The sequence below is a fragment of the Oreochromis aureus genome, linkage group 18, assembly GCF_013358895.1.
Source record: "Oreochromis aureus strain Israel breed Guangdong linkage group 18, ZZ_aureus, whole genome shotgun sequence".
Classification (NCBI taxonomy): Eukaryota; Metazoa; Chordata; class Actinopteri; order Cichliformes; family Cichlidae; genus Oreochromis; species Oreochromis aureus.
In genome coordinates, this window is record NC_052959.1 from 5,246,852 (window position 1) to 5,261,567 (window position 14,716).

Below are 14,716 nucleotides of genomic sequence, written 5' to 3' on the forward strand. Positions count from 1 at the left end.
ACAACAGGTGACATCTGTTGAACATGTTGTGCAGATGATGTGGTATGCTTTGGATCATGAGCCGTTCCCTGCCTTCTCCATACTTGGAGGAGATCGTGCTTGTGCTGTAGCAGTTCCAAAACTGTGGAACGATCTGCCTTTAGAGATTAGACAGGCCTCGATTTGTTCCACCACCTGCCTTTAAATAATGGCAGGGATACACAAACCTGCACAGGTAAACATTTTATTATGCAGAGATATTTTTGGGCAGCATTTATTCTCTAAGAAGGGAGTCTGTTCCTTTATTTTTCTTAATTAATGTATTGCACTTTTATCAGGTGTAAACAGTTTTTAGTGCAGCCATGTGGCTCTGTGTTACCGGTGATTTAGTGCAACTGAATTAGATTTTATGTAGAAAATGCTTTTTTTCCCTCAGGTGGAACCAGAGGCGCTTTCTGATCGTGACTTTGAAAGTCCAGTCTGCCGGAGAAGACCAGGTATGTCTGAAAAATTAAACTGGCGAGTATGCTGAATGAAAACTTATTGAGGTTGTAAGCTCAATGATCAGTTAGCCTTTGTGACTGCTGAGTATGAACATAATTCCTGGGGGGTTTGTTTGTTCATTTGTTTGACGAGGGCATCATTACCGGTCTCGAGACGAAGCGGGGTCTCTACTCTACTGTACACAAGTTAGGGTCACACCCTAATAAGTATCGGCAAGTGGTGGCGGAGTCCACTACAAGTTTCTCCGCAGGAATAAAACAATGTTTTCCACTTACTGCGAAATATGGTATCTAAGCAGATTCTTACTCTGGATGGCATTACCTTGGCCTCCAGTGATGCTGTGAGGAACCTTGGAGTCATTTTTGACCAGGACATGTCCTTCAACGCACATATTAAACAAATATGTAAGACTGCTTGCTTCCATTTGCGCAACATCTCTAAAATTAGAAATATCCTGTCTCAGAGTGATGCTGAAAAACTAGTTCATGCATTTATTACTTCCAGGCTGGACTACTGTAATTCATTATTATCAGGATGTCCTAAAAACTCGCTGAAAAGTCTTCAGCTAATCCAAAATGCTGCAGCAAGAGTCCTGACAGGGACTAGAAAGAGAGAGCAGATTTCTCCTGTTTTGGCTTCCCTTCATTGGCTTCCTGTTAAATCCAGAATTGAATTCAAAATCCTGCTCCTCACATACAAGGTCTTAAATAATCAGGCCCCATCTTATCTTAATGACCTTGTAGTACCATATCACCCTATTAGAGCACTTCGCTCTCGCTCTGCAGGCCTACTTGTTGTTCCTAGAGTATTTAAAAGTAGAATTGGAGGGAGAGCCTTCAGTTTTCAGGCCCCTCTTCTGTGGAACCAGCTTCCAGTTTGGATTCGGGAGACAGACACTATCTCTACTTTCAAGATTAGGCTTAAAACTTTCCTTTTTGCTAAAGCATATAGTTAGGGCTGGACCAGGTGACCCTGAATCCTCCCTTAGTTATGCTGCAATTAGGGATGGGTATTGATAAGATTTTAACGATTCCGATCCCATTTTCGATTCTGTTTAACGATTCGATTCTTTATCGATTCTCTTATCGATTCTCTTATCGATTCTTGTTTTTAAAAAGGAGAACACTAAGGTCGATTAGCTTAGAACTTTGTTTTATATCTTCTCTTTCAACAAGATAGAAATTTAGGAGTAACATGGCCTTACAAACCCAACAGTGAGATCTTAAGAGATCCACAGCCTACGGCTCTTCAATGGGGTGTCACAGGGTCCCCAGGAAAAAAAATTGTAAATGAAAAATAATAAAATAAATATTCTTAACATAACATAAATTATTCTGTAGCATTAACAAAGTATAACATAAATTATTCTGTAGCAATTACACAAGAATATTCAGTAATGTCCCTGCCTACAATTAAACACATTCACTTACCATCTGCTGTGGCAAATGGCTGCAAGGTTTTGACCACAAACTAGTCACTGCTCGGTGACATGCGGGCCTGAAAAGAGACGCTACCGGTAGACTGCAGCGACAACTGCCAGCGAGCGCCAGCCAGACTCTGTCTGTCCGTCTCATCATGGTCACCTAAATGCACAATTGCAGGTTTTGTAATAAAGCAGATCGCGCTAACATAATATGCACTGTTAGTTGATTATTTACCTGCCGCATTAACGGGAGATGACGTGCAAACGTTACCGCTGCTGCTGCTGGGTTGAGATTCACGAGTCCGGAGCGGAATTAAAGACATTCATTTAAGTTCATCGCGTGTTTTGTGAGCATTTGCATATTCGTAGTGTTTCCTCCCTTAATGAAATATCTACTTTGCAAGTATTGCAAGTTGCCCTGTTGTCATCCGTTCTCGTAAAGTATAAACAAACTTTTAAGTGTTTGAGCCGCTTAGGCGCCATGTTTCCTGCCAGGTACGCTCCGACGCTCCGCAACGTGGTGACGTCATTCGGGGCGACTGGAATCGATAAGGGAATCGTTTGCAAAAATGGCAAACGATTCCAAGGAATTGAAACTGGGAACCGGTTCTCAACAAGAACCGGTTTTCGATACCCATCCCTAGCTGCAATAGACGTAGGCTACCGGGGATTCCCATGATGCATTGAGTTTTTCCTTTCCAGTCACCTTTCTCACTCACTATGTGTTAATAGACCTCTCTGCATCGAATCATATCTGTTATTAATCTCTGTCTCTCTTTCACAGCATGTCTTTATCCTGTTTTCCTTCTCTCACCCCAACCGGTCGCAGCAGATGGCCCCGCCCCTCCCTGAGCCTGGTTCTGCCGGAGGTTTCTTCCTGTTAAAAGGGAGTTTTTCCTTCCCACTGTCGCCAAAGTGCTTGCTCATAGGGGGTCATATGATTGTTGGGTTTTTCTCTGTATGTATTATTATGCGATCTACTGTACAATATAAAGCGCCTTGAGGCGACTTCTGTTGTGATTTGGCGCTATATAAATAAAATTGAATTGAATTGAACTTACAGGGGTACAAATAACTTTAAACCTCTGCCAAAATATCAAAACTCAAGTGCAACATTTTCTGTGACCTAACACTTCAAAAGAAGGCTATGGGACTCACATCAAGCAGTTATAAAAAGTTAAAAGTGCCAAATAGCACAGCTTGGACCAGGCACTCGCACAGCTCCAGATTCACTCAAGAAAATCATCAATTACCTGCACCTGTCCTTAAACAAGGGGGGGGAAAGCCCCGGTTTGGCTTCTCCTTCCTGTCTGGCAAAGGGCTGGGAGAGCTGAAGTACCGCTGACAGCCTCATTGGATGAAACCACATGCTTCATTGCCTGGGGGGGGGGTTCAAGTTTGTTTCATTGTTTTGTATTAGTTGGTTATATAGCAGCCATTTTGTTTCCCCCCTTGTGTGTTATTTGTTTTATGCTGGGCTTACACTGTGTGATTTTTTTCCAGTCGCGTTATTCAGCTTCAGCTCAAACTGCACGATTGACTCGCAGGGGTTAGAAGTTCGTAGGTCATGATGCAGGGTCTCACACTATACGGCCCGATGCTCTGATGCGACCTGAGTGCTCACACTGTGCGTCCATAAAAATGAAGGTTATAACACAAAATCTGTTGCTCGCGCTCCCTCTCTGTCTTTCACTCACACAGACTCACACCACCACCATCAACTTTGCTAAATTGCTAATGAAAAACATTGATCAGGCAGCTGTGATTGAGCAGCGGTGTAGATCCAACTATTTTCACGGTTGTTGTGGTCGTGAAAATTTTGTGATGCCACATCAAAAAGACTCAGATGAGCTTTCCAAAGTTCTACAAGTGCCTCCATCGCTTGTGTCCAGATCACACGCTGCACTGCTGTGCTACTCCGTCTTTTTCACCGACATTTATGTGTTTGCGCGTGCGCAGTGTGAGCGGCTGCGGTGACACCCTCACGACGGTCAAGAGGATTTCAAACAGGTTTGAAATCCTCCCGACCAAGCGATTGATGATCGGGAGCTGGTCGTGAGGTGTTAATTGCTTCTCATTACCCCATGTATACTACACGATGAACGACGCACAATGAAGGCCAAACTCAGGCCGATCAACAAAACGGTCGCACGACTGAAAAATCGTCTCAAAATGGGCCAAAAATCGCACAGTGTAAGCCCAGCATTAGCTAAACTAGTATTTAAGTTCCCTGTGTGTCATTTCAGGAGGTCACTTTGTCTGTTTGTTTGTGGTTTTGTTAATTGTTATCTTGAAGTTAGTTTATTGAGTTGGCCTCTTTTTGTCTGAGACCTGACAGCTATTTTCATGAGACCTGACATTTTTTTCTGAGACCTCAGGATGTCTTAAAATGTACACCATATCATTATTGTAGTTTTGCTGCAGCGGTTCAGCTTAAAATTGATTGAAACTTAACCCCACATAATGTAAGAACTGACAGTGTTGCACATCTCATCAATCTTGTCATACTCTGGCACTGTGTAGAACTTCTTCCAGTAATTTGTACTTAACTCACTGACAGTAAATCAGCAGTGTTTGTTGTCCCCAGTTCACCCTACTTGGGTAAGCTTTAATGATAGTCTGATATCTTTATGTGTGCACATCGCTGGACAATAATATGAGCTTTACCTCCTTTGCCCTATCCTGGTAAACAGTGAAGTTGTGGACATTGCCCCATGTAATCCTGGTCAAAAGGCAAAAATTGGAAAACTGCTGAGTGGTTTTGGCTCTGGTTAAAGAAATAGATAACACATATCAAAAGTAATACAAATTTGTTTTTAGTAGATTTATACTTACTGTTCTTCTGTAAAGAAACAACACATTGGACTTGAAGCAGATGGGCTACAACTATGGGCTCAAAATGTGGTGATAAATATTTTGTACTTGTAAATCAGGATTTGTATGTGTAAAAAAGATTTGTATGTGTAAAAAGAATTTGTGTGTGTGTAAAAAAGATTTGTATGTGTAAAAAGAATTTGTGCGTGTGTAAAAAAGATTTGCATGTGTAAAAAGAATTTGTGCGTGTGTAAAAAAGATTTGTATGTGTAAAAAGAATTTGTGCGTGCGTAAAAAAGATTTGTATGTGTAAAAAGAATTTGTGCGTGCGTAAAAAAGATTTGTATGTGTAAAAAAGATTTGTGTGTGGACTTAGCCAAAAAAAACCCTGCAAGTTACAAGTACGAATTTTGACCCTATTTTTCTTCCTGTCATCTGATTGGTCAATGTCATGTCAATCACAAATGTAACAATCCAATCAGAGAACAGATGGGTTTGGCTGTCGGAGGGGCACTTTTTTGAACTGCAGGTCCTTGAAGGGTAATACAGTTTGAAGCTGGAGGATCTCTATATAAATACCCGATAGCAGCTAGGTCCCCTTACTTTCAGCAGCTGTTGAAAGGATAAAGTTGTGGTATGTCAGTGGTTAGAAATACCATTATTACTTTAGGATTAGTTTAACACAAAGTCAGGGCTGACCCGGGACCATTGCTGTGAGTCACAGTGCGCAGCATAAAGGTCCTTTCACATCGGACGCAGGATGTGCTGCTAATGCTAACTGCTAACTAAAAGCAAAGGATCCAGAATTTGTTGCGCTGGCTGCTGAGCTCTGTGGGTTTTTGCAGCAGCTCTACCTGTACTAGATGCACCTGCTCCTTGTCGTTTCTATCTCTGACTTTATGTCCTCTACAACAGTTTCTGGTTTTTTTTGCTAGTTCTTCAAATGTTCAATAAAAACATGTATGCTAATTCATAACGAAGAAAGCTTTGTAATGAAGACTGTCATTTCCAAAACACTGCCCACCCCCGCGGTCCGCAGCGCTGTTGAAAAGGCTGTGGAAGTCCCTGTATAAAGCACGTAGACCTGTGACACAAAAATCACCAAACTCGGAGACCACAGACTGTTTTCCTTCGAGGTGATGAAGGAAAACGCTGGGTTGGCATGTAAAAGGGCATTTATTCCCTTCAAGGACCTGCAGTTCAAAAAAGTGCCCCTCCGACAGCCAAACCCATCTGTTCTCTGATTGGATTGTTACATTTGTGATTGACATGACATTGACCAATCAGATGACAGGAAGAAAAATAGGGTCAAAATTCGTACTTGTAACTTGCAGGGGGGTTTTTGGCTAAGTCCACACACAAATCTTTTTTACACATGCAAATCTTTTTTACGCACGCACAAATTCTTTTTACACATACAAATCCTGATTTACAAGTACAAAACTGATTTACAAGTACAAAATATTTATGACCACATTTTGAGCCCATATACAACAGAAGACCACCCTGGATGCCACTTGTGTCAGAAAATGCTAAAAATGCTGTTGCAACACTCAGCTAGAGTCAGAAATGTAGGGCTGTAAACAACATGAAAGCATGGCTCCATCCTGCATTGTATCAATGGTTCAGGTTGCTGGTGGTGTAATAGCATGTGGAAAGTTTTGTTTGTCACAATTTTGGCCCATTAGTACCAACTGTGTATAGTTTAAACATCACAGCCTACTTGAGTATTCTTGTTGACCATGAGCATCTTTTTGTGACCACACTGCATTCCTCTTTTAATGGCTACTTTCAACAGGTTAGCGTGCCATGAAACAAAGCTGAAGTCATTTCAGACTGGTTTCTTGAACATGACAGTGAGTTTACTGTACTCAAATGGCTTCCACAGTCACCGTGTCTCAATTAAATAGAGCACTCACTGCACCACTAGTAAGGCAATAGTTGGGCTAGATGTTGTGAGCAGTCCCCTTGATTTTATCCATTTGATGCTATATAACTATTAGCTGCAAACAAACCATTTATTTAAAGGTAGCTGTTAATCAGTGGTTTAAGTTACCATAGTTTTTTCCTACTTTTTTCCCACACTGTGAACACTGCAGCTTATACTGATGTGCGGCTAATGCATTTTTTTTTCATGGGGCCAAAAACATTTTGCCTGGTAACAGTAGACCAATAAAATTGATAAGTAGTATATATACTTTATATATTTTTACCGGTTGTTAAGAGACGTTGTAATGTTGTTTGTGCACTGTTCCGTAAAAAAAAACATAAGCAACGTAATTTGTGTGTTACTGATACGTACGTATACTTAAAGGTAGCTGTGTTACAGGCGCAGCATTTGCAGTATGTATTTTTGTATGTTACCATAACGTTTATGTTACCATGTTTATGTTACCTTACGGATTGAATTAAACATGCCATTTTATGTCAACATATTTTTGTTACATTTGTAGTGCTCGTGGTCTTATATTCTTATGATCCTGTTCATTTGATGAGTATATCCTTCTGCCTTGCTTCACATATTTACTGCTGCTTGGCTAGCTTTAGTCATGCTAGCATCAGCACAGGTAGAAACAGATACACATCAGAGACATCACATGTAGCTTGTGTTTATGTTCAGAGTGACATCGGATAAAAGCAGGCAGCAAAGCACTGAGCAGCACATCAGTCAACATAGAAAAAATGTCATAAATTTCATCAGGCTGGAATAATTTGTTTCTAGTGGCTTCTATTGTAAGTGCTCTATATTTCAACATGACATCCTGTATGTGTCCTACACTGAGGACATTTGAAGCTGGTCATTTTCTTAGAATGGAGCTAAAGATAAAACCAAAACCAAACAAACTTTCATAAGAGATCTTCATTCTGCAATAAGGGACATTAAAAACCTAATAATGTTATCATTAAAAATATTAAAATGTGAAATAATTATCAATCTTGAACAAAATCCAAATAATGTGTTTATGCAATACCAGGTTCTGTAATCTTTTCCACTTCTACACACAAACATCAGAGGGCGCTGCTGCTCACTCAGTGGAGACAGCATCAACACAAATATCAATTAGATCTTAACAGTTGGGGATTTTGCTTAGAAAAACTACAAATGACAGTTTAAATATTGAAACTAGTCTTTTAGACAGTTTTCTAGTAGAGGTTTGGGTTGTGAGTTTTACACAATGAACACTTTCATAGATGCTGCAATGTCAAATTCTTCATGTGTGTACATGCACAGACCACGTGTGCATAGTGTCGTGCACATAACCTCGCAGATGTATATGACAACTCAGGTTTGTGGCATTAAATTTGTATTCTAATTTTTAAAAATGTAATACATATACATTTAATACAGATTTTAATAGACACTTTTCAAAACACAGCCTATGCCTGATTCTCATACATGCATTTGTTTACTCAAAATGTGGATATTGTGTGGAAAAAGCAGATCAGCAAATCTGTAGCTGCCAGCTGCCCTCTAGGCTTCACCTCTGCAAAACCTGTGTCTCTGAACTGGACCTCAATAGTGTTTGTGGTCTCATAAGCTCTCCTGTGAATTTTAGTTTGCATACTTGGATTGTTCAAATATATTATGCTAAATATAGACAGATTTTTCCACAATGGATATGATAGTAAGAGTTAGTAAACCTCTATTAAAGTCTCCTCTGCAGCCTGTTGTTTCTTAGATTCAGCAATGAAACTGAATTTAAAACAAAACATAGATGACATTCTGTCGCCTCGGCAACCAACAAGATCCCACTGCCTACAGACATTCAGTAACTCTCATTGGATAGTGTCAATAAATATCTTTCACTAAATATGAACGTTTTCTACCTGTCCTTGTTTAAATTATGAAAGAAGTTATTATGCCTGAGAATCTGTCGAATGTTGAATACGTTTCCACTAAACAGTCATCTTCTACTTTGGTTAGTTTTTTTTTTTTTTTAACAACTATTTTTTAAAAACGTATATTTTGCTTTTGTTTTATTTTTACTGCAATTCCTTTAGAGTAGCGTTTATAGTGTTGATTCAATATGTGCTACAAAATAAAAGCCTTTCCTTTACAGTAGGTTTGTAGGCATTTTATTTTGAATTGTTCCAATCATGGCACTTCAAAGGAACAGCACTTCAAAGGGACAGCCCGTGATGTCACAGTGCACATTCTACTGGCAAATCCCTTAAATAGGGGAGACATTCAACCAACTTTAGTGGATCTCGGATGGCAGAAACACAAAACAACCTGGTTGTTAAAACAAAGACAAGGCAGACGAGAGAAACATGAGACATAAACGCTGACGCATTTACAATGGCAGAAGCAAAAATAGAAATGGTCATCACACCAAAAATAACAATCTTGCAAAGGCCAAAACCTGAGCTTGAAAAAGCCGCACAACCAAATCCTGAAAAGTCTCCTGTGGCACAACCACAAAAGGAAATGGTTGTGAAACCAAAGAAACAAAAAAAGGAAAAACAGAAAAGAGTGGCTGAAGAACCGAGAAGACCAATTACTCGGGCATATGCCCGGGCTCTTCTTGAAGCTCAAAACAACATGGGTGATGGAGCAAACCCAACAAATAAAGAAATGCAAGAAAACACTGAAGCCACTCCTGAAAGGGAAAAAGCTGAATCCCTCACCATTTCAAATGCAAAGGAGGACATGAATATGGCGAGAGAGGGAAATGTGAATAAGCCCAGCAGACCAAACCCTGGGCCTAATGGAGGGACTTGGCAATATCAACCCAATCCCACATTTAGACCCCATCAGGGCAGTGTCCAGTTTAATCCCTGGCACGAGATTGCTGCTCTCAGACAGCAACTGGAAGCCTCCCAATACCATCAGAACGCCCTTTACTGGAAAATGGTAGCTGCAAACAAGAGGGCCTCTTATCACCAGTTTCAGGTGAACAAACTTCATGCACAAATGCATGAGAACAACAGAAGTCATGAGGAAACAATTAAAGTCCTCATAGAGCAGCTAGAGGAGGCTTCTAGTAATAAGCCCAATGACATCAGTGAGACAGAGGCTCTCACAAATGACAGTGAAGCTATTGTCATACTGGATGAGGTGATGGTTACCCTGCAGGACCAAATCAGCCACCCTACCACAGAGCAGTGTGTGGAGTCTGCCACTCCAACCACAGAGGCTTCACACACAGACTCTGTAGGACTGATGTCCTCTAAGGAGGCTGAATTTGAGGTCCAATGTAGAATTCAGCAAGAGCAGATTGAGATGCTCCAGAAACAGCTCCTAGCAGCTCAAAATCAGCTCGAAGAGCAGGCTGTTAAAAATAGGCAGGAGCAGGAGACACTCAACCTGGAAATCAGTGACCTGAAATCCCAGCTCTGCTCCAACAAGGCCCTTCATGATTTGAAGGTTGAGTCTCTTGAACAAGAGCTAAAAGAGGCCAAAGCTTCCTCACTTAAAATCGCACAGGAGCCACAAGAACAAAATTCCACCGATGCAAATGAAATACAAACATCTGAGCCTCTGAAAGAAAAACACGCTGGAGGAGAGAAGATGGAAAAAGAGGACTCACCGCCATCCACTGCAATGTCTCTGCAGGAGCCTCTGAAAGAAAAAGACACCAGACAACAAGAAAAAGAAGAAAAAGAGGACTCGCCTGCATTGTCTGTGCAGGAATCTTTGCAAAGTCTACGAGACAAGCAGAAAATGTTCACTGTGCAGGTGGCTGAACTCGAGACTGAAGTTAAGAGCCTGCCAGAGATTCCGCCAAGTAAGAAGAAGAAGAAGAAGAAGCGGAACTGTCTGCATCCCCAGTTTCACCTAATTGGTCTCAACACCACGTCCTAAAAATCATATTTATATACAACTAAATTGTCAGTGAACATTTGAAGCCCACTCGGTCGAGACAGAAGGCCACCCCTTCCTGAGCCCGGTTCTGTCAGAGGTTTCTTCCTATTAAGAGGGAGTTTTTCCTCTCCACTGTCGCCAAGTGCTTGCTCATAGGGGATTTGGGGGCTTTTTTTTAACACCAACCACTGATAAGCTCACTGACATCAAATTTAGGACTCAGCAAATATATAAATGGATGAGGAATCATCCATTTAAAACATCTTTGCTGAGTCATATTTAGTTGTACATAAATATGATTTCTGGGACACTAAGGCCAATCACAGACTCATTTGGACAATTGGTAAAAAAATAAAAATAAATTGGAAAAATTGAAAAAAGTAGTTGTGTCATTGTTTCATGTAGATTTCAGATAACGTTAAAAATCCTCATGTGTAATATTTCAGTGTAAATATCTCATATTACGAGTGAAACGCATACAGCTTAAAATCCGTTGCGGCCTGTACAAGTACAAAATTGATTTTCTTTCTAAAATTAGAGCATGCAGCTTTTAATCAGGTGCGTTCTGTAGTCCGGGAATTACGGTACTTTATTTGAAATACCTGTGTACTTGGAGTGATGCTCACACCAAGCGCGTGCTGACATTAACTAAGTTTAACAAGTGGATCTACAGATTGGCATTAACCTCAAACATGCTGGGCCTAATTCACTTTTAGCCTTTGCCTATCACTCTGAGCACTCATTCACTGACTGTGGACTGCAACAGCATGGAAACTAGATCAAACATTAGAGCAAAGCAAACAGTTACATACCGTTTGGAAGCAGGTGAATAATTAACTAAAGGTGATGATGTCTTTATAGGTGATGCCCAGAGACAGTCTGTCAGACACTGACAGAGTGAGGTTTTGCAGCTTTAGCAGTTTTGTTGAGATCCCTACTCAAATATCTGAGATTCATATCAGGATGGGGAACTTGCACTGTCCACCTGCAGACGCATCCCAGCTGGCCTCCTTTGCTCGAGGCATCTGCTCATTTCCAAGCTACAACCCCAGTCCTCTTTTCAGCCAAATGCTGTCCATCAACTCTTCCTTTTACCTGAAGAACCACTACAAAGCAGTGCAGACTTCCCTGACCCCCGAGCAACTGGAGGACTTCACCAGGAGCCTGAGGACAACGTTTGGTAGGGAAGGCAAGGTTACTCTAGGTGGTGTTGGAGTAGTGGCTTTGTCTCTGGCCGTGTTGTTTGACACTCTTGCCAAGCAGGTCAGGGGAGAACCAGTGGCAGAGTCGGGGCCCATTTCTGGTTTGTTTCTCAAGGATCTCAGTGGATACTACCCACCACAAGTTTACACGATCAGCAGATACTTGAGACTGGTACCCCACATTGCTAACAACCCCTCCAGGATGAGAGAGGTGACAGAAAGGTAGGTATCAAAATGAATATTTGTGTACAAAACCACTTCCAGAACAGTGGGTACTTCGTGTCAAAAACCAGAATGCGATGATATGCATTGAAAGCCGATGTTTACCAAAAGATAGAACGAAAACAACACATCAAAACTGAAAAATATATAAAAATGATTTCATGTTAGCAACACATTTAAAAAAGTGTTGCTACTTTATCAGCTCTTTAAAAAAACCCAAAAATCCCACAAGTCGTGTGAGGCCTTCCACTGGTTTCCAATACAGAAACCATTTTTTTAAGCAGTGTTGCTTGAATATTCAAAGATTATTGTTAAAATAGTGGTTTTCAGCCTTGTGCTTTGTACTGAGTTGTCTCCATATTCTCCGAATCTTTTAATGATATGATATGTAATGGTTCCAACACATATGGAAAAGAAATAGAAAAAACTTGCATAACATTTGGCCTACTTCATATAGTGAATGATATAAAGCTTATATGATTTACTCATGAAAGTGGCCACTTTCTCATTACTTTCATATATTGTTTCAGTAAGTACCCAAAACATACAAGTTTCATTTATATAATTTTTCAAGGGATCTTATATCTGTTTTCACTCTTGTATACTTTTCATACAAGTTTCACACAAGACAGATACAAACTTTATAAGATTTGTATATATCTTTTCCATATGGCAAGTGTCCTAATATATTGTTTGTTTGTTTATTTATCAAAGGTAACCCAAATTCAGTTGCACACTTTGTGGTAAATATCACATACTGATACATATAATAAAAGGATGGAGGACAACAGCATTTGTGAGGATTTACTTTCTTGGCTGTAGAATAAAGAAATCATACATATTACCTATTACTTCAGCTACCTCCAAGGCCTTGTAGAGTGGGCATGCAACAGACATCCATCAACTCTAGTGCTTCTTCTGTCAGGATGAATGATCGTATGATAACATTGTGTCAGAATCTAGTCGAACTATTTTTCAGACCACCATTTCACTCCAGAAATCTTACATGTTGCTACGGTTGATTTGCTTTGACAACCATCATACAAGACCAGGCTGTTGCCAAGACACATTGGCAGTGATCAAAGAGGTTTGGGACAAGTGTGTGGAGCACCGGCCACTAGCTGTTAGCACTAGCAGTTCAAGTACCAACAAAAGGTGTCGGCAGCCCAAACTTGATGAAATGACTGGCTTCAGGACTAAAATTAGTAAGTCAACATGGGACAAACTTACAAATTCTCTTGCAAAATGGATTGCTCTAGACTATAGACCACTATCAGTGGTAGAAGATAGGGGGTTAGAAAATGTGCTACAGATTCAGATGAGGAAGCCCCGTGTGCAGAATCCACCATCAGTGAGACAGACTGCCCGCTGCAGTGGTGGTCCAGTCGAGCAGGGACCCACGCACAGCTGGGAACAACTCATTCTTTCACAAATGTTTGTAGAAGCAGTCTGAATGCCTGGGTGCTGTGGCCATGGAAGTGATTGGAACACCCGAATTCAATGATTTGCGGATTACTAAATACTTTTGGCAATATAGTGTACACTCATTTTAAATCTGTTAGCTCTGCCACCTCCCAGCTATAACTACTATGTTTGCGTTAGTGCCACTGTCTCCAAGCCACACATCACAGTAGAACACCTTGTTGTTAACCTTTCTTTTTACTCTTGCTGCTATCCTTCTTTACAAATCCCACCTGACATTCGTCTTCACCCTGCATTCACTGTCTGCTGTTTTGAATGAATAACTTGTCTGTTTTCATTACCTCTGCTGATTGCATCTTCACTGTTAACATTTATTGAGTGTTGCAGAATATGTGATCTTATATGATTGCTATTTCTATCTTTCTTACCAAGGTGCATTCTTCAGTTGAAAGCTGATCTCCAAGCTATTAAAAAACTGGGTGAATATCACACATTACCATTAGAGGAGGACGTCACTTTACTGAACATGCACTTGTCACAATTTTTTGAGACCTTCTTGGAGATTCATCTCCTCCGTATCAAAAATGGCACTGCTGAAGACTTTCCGTCTGGAGATGTCACAATCCAAGGGAGCCCCATCTTCAATCTCAACTGTGACCCAGAGGTGGCTGACAAAGATTTTTTGGCTGCAATTGAAAAATCTGACAACCGCACCCAAGAAGCTTTTCAAAAATGCAAGCCAGAGAATGGAACTTTATCAACGTCATTGCTTCAATATGTTGCCAATTTGGAATGGGAAGATACAAAATCCCATGTTATTTTTACATTCTCAAAGACTAAAGAGGATGAAATAATAGCTCAAAAAGATGATTTTGATCTAAAGACCAATGCTTTGGGAAAATGGGAAGAACAGCTTACGGGCCAAGTAACTTATTGGCACACACATTTATTAATCTCCTAGGACCTGGCGTCCACATATGTGGACATCACATTTTTGGTTGTCTAGACCAAAATACTAAATTTTGCTCTTCTTCTCTTGCTCTCGGTGAAGGCGGTCGCACTTTTTTCCTCCTCCTCCTCCTCCTCCTCTCCGTTAGCTTCCCTGCTTAGCCTCTTATGTCCTTGTCTAGTCTCGTGTTTTTTGTATTACTTTTCCCTGGAACACTCTCTCACAGTCTGTTCTCTAAAACCTAAAAGAGGAATTATGGATTTGATCAACTGGTCCCTGAATGCAATTGACACCCTTTCCTCAACGAGAAGTCTGGGCTCGGGTGAGCCTGAGTGCTGAAGATATCTACCTATTCGGAACCATGATAACAGGGTTCTTGCCGATCGGAGCTGGCT

At 40.7% G+C, this 14,716-nt stretch overlaps 1 protein-coding gene across 1 annotated transcript; it reads left to right on the plus strand.

The window, feature by feature from the left end:
* The first annotated feature begins 11,366 nt into the window (after window positions 1-11,366).
* Window positions 11,367-14,347, plus strand: LOC116317847. Its single transcript, XM_031736730.2, has 2 exons — window positions 11,367-11,950; window positions 13,805-14,347. Exons 1-2 carry the CDS (start codon window positions 11,391-11,393, stop codon window positions 14,331-14,333), a joined length of 1,089 nt encoding a protein of 362 aa, XP_031592590.2. The 5' UTR covers window positions 11,367-11,390; the 3' UTR covers window positions 14,334-14,347.
* Window positions 14,348-14,716: the final 369 nt, after the last annotated feature.

What these genes read in the sequence shown, in the direction of transcription:
- LOC116317847 (XM_031736730.2), top strand. Translation starts at nt 11,391, where the DNA reads ATGCCCAGAGACAGTCTGTCAGACACTGACAGAGTGAGGTTTTGCAGC. An exon ending in ATGAGAGAGGTGACAGAAAG is followed by an intron (nt 11,951 to 13,804) that starts GTAGGTATCAAA and finishes TTTCTTACCAAG; the next exon opens with GTGCATTCTTCAGTTGAAAG.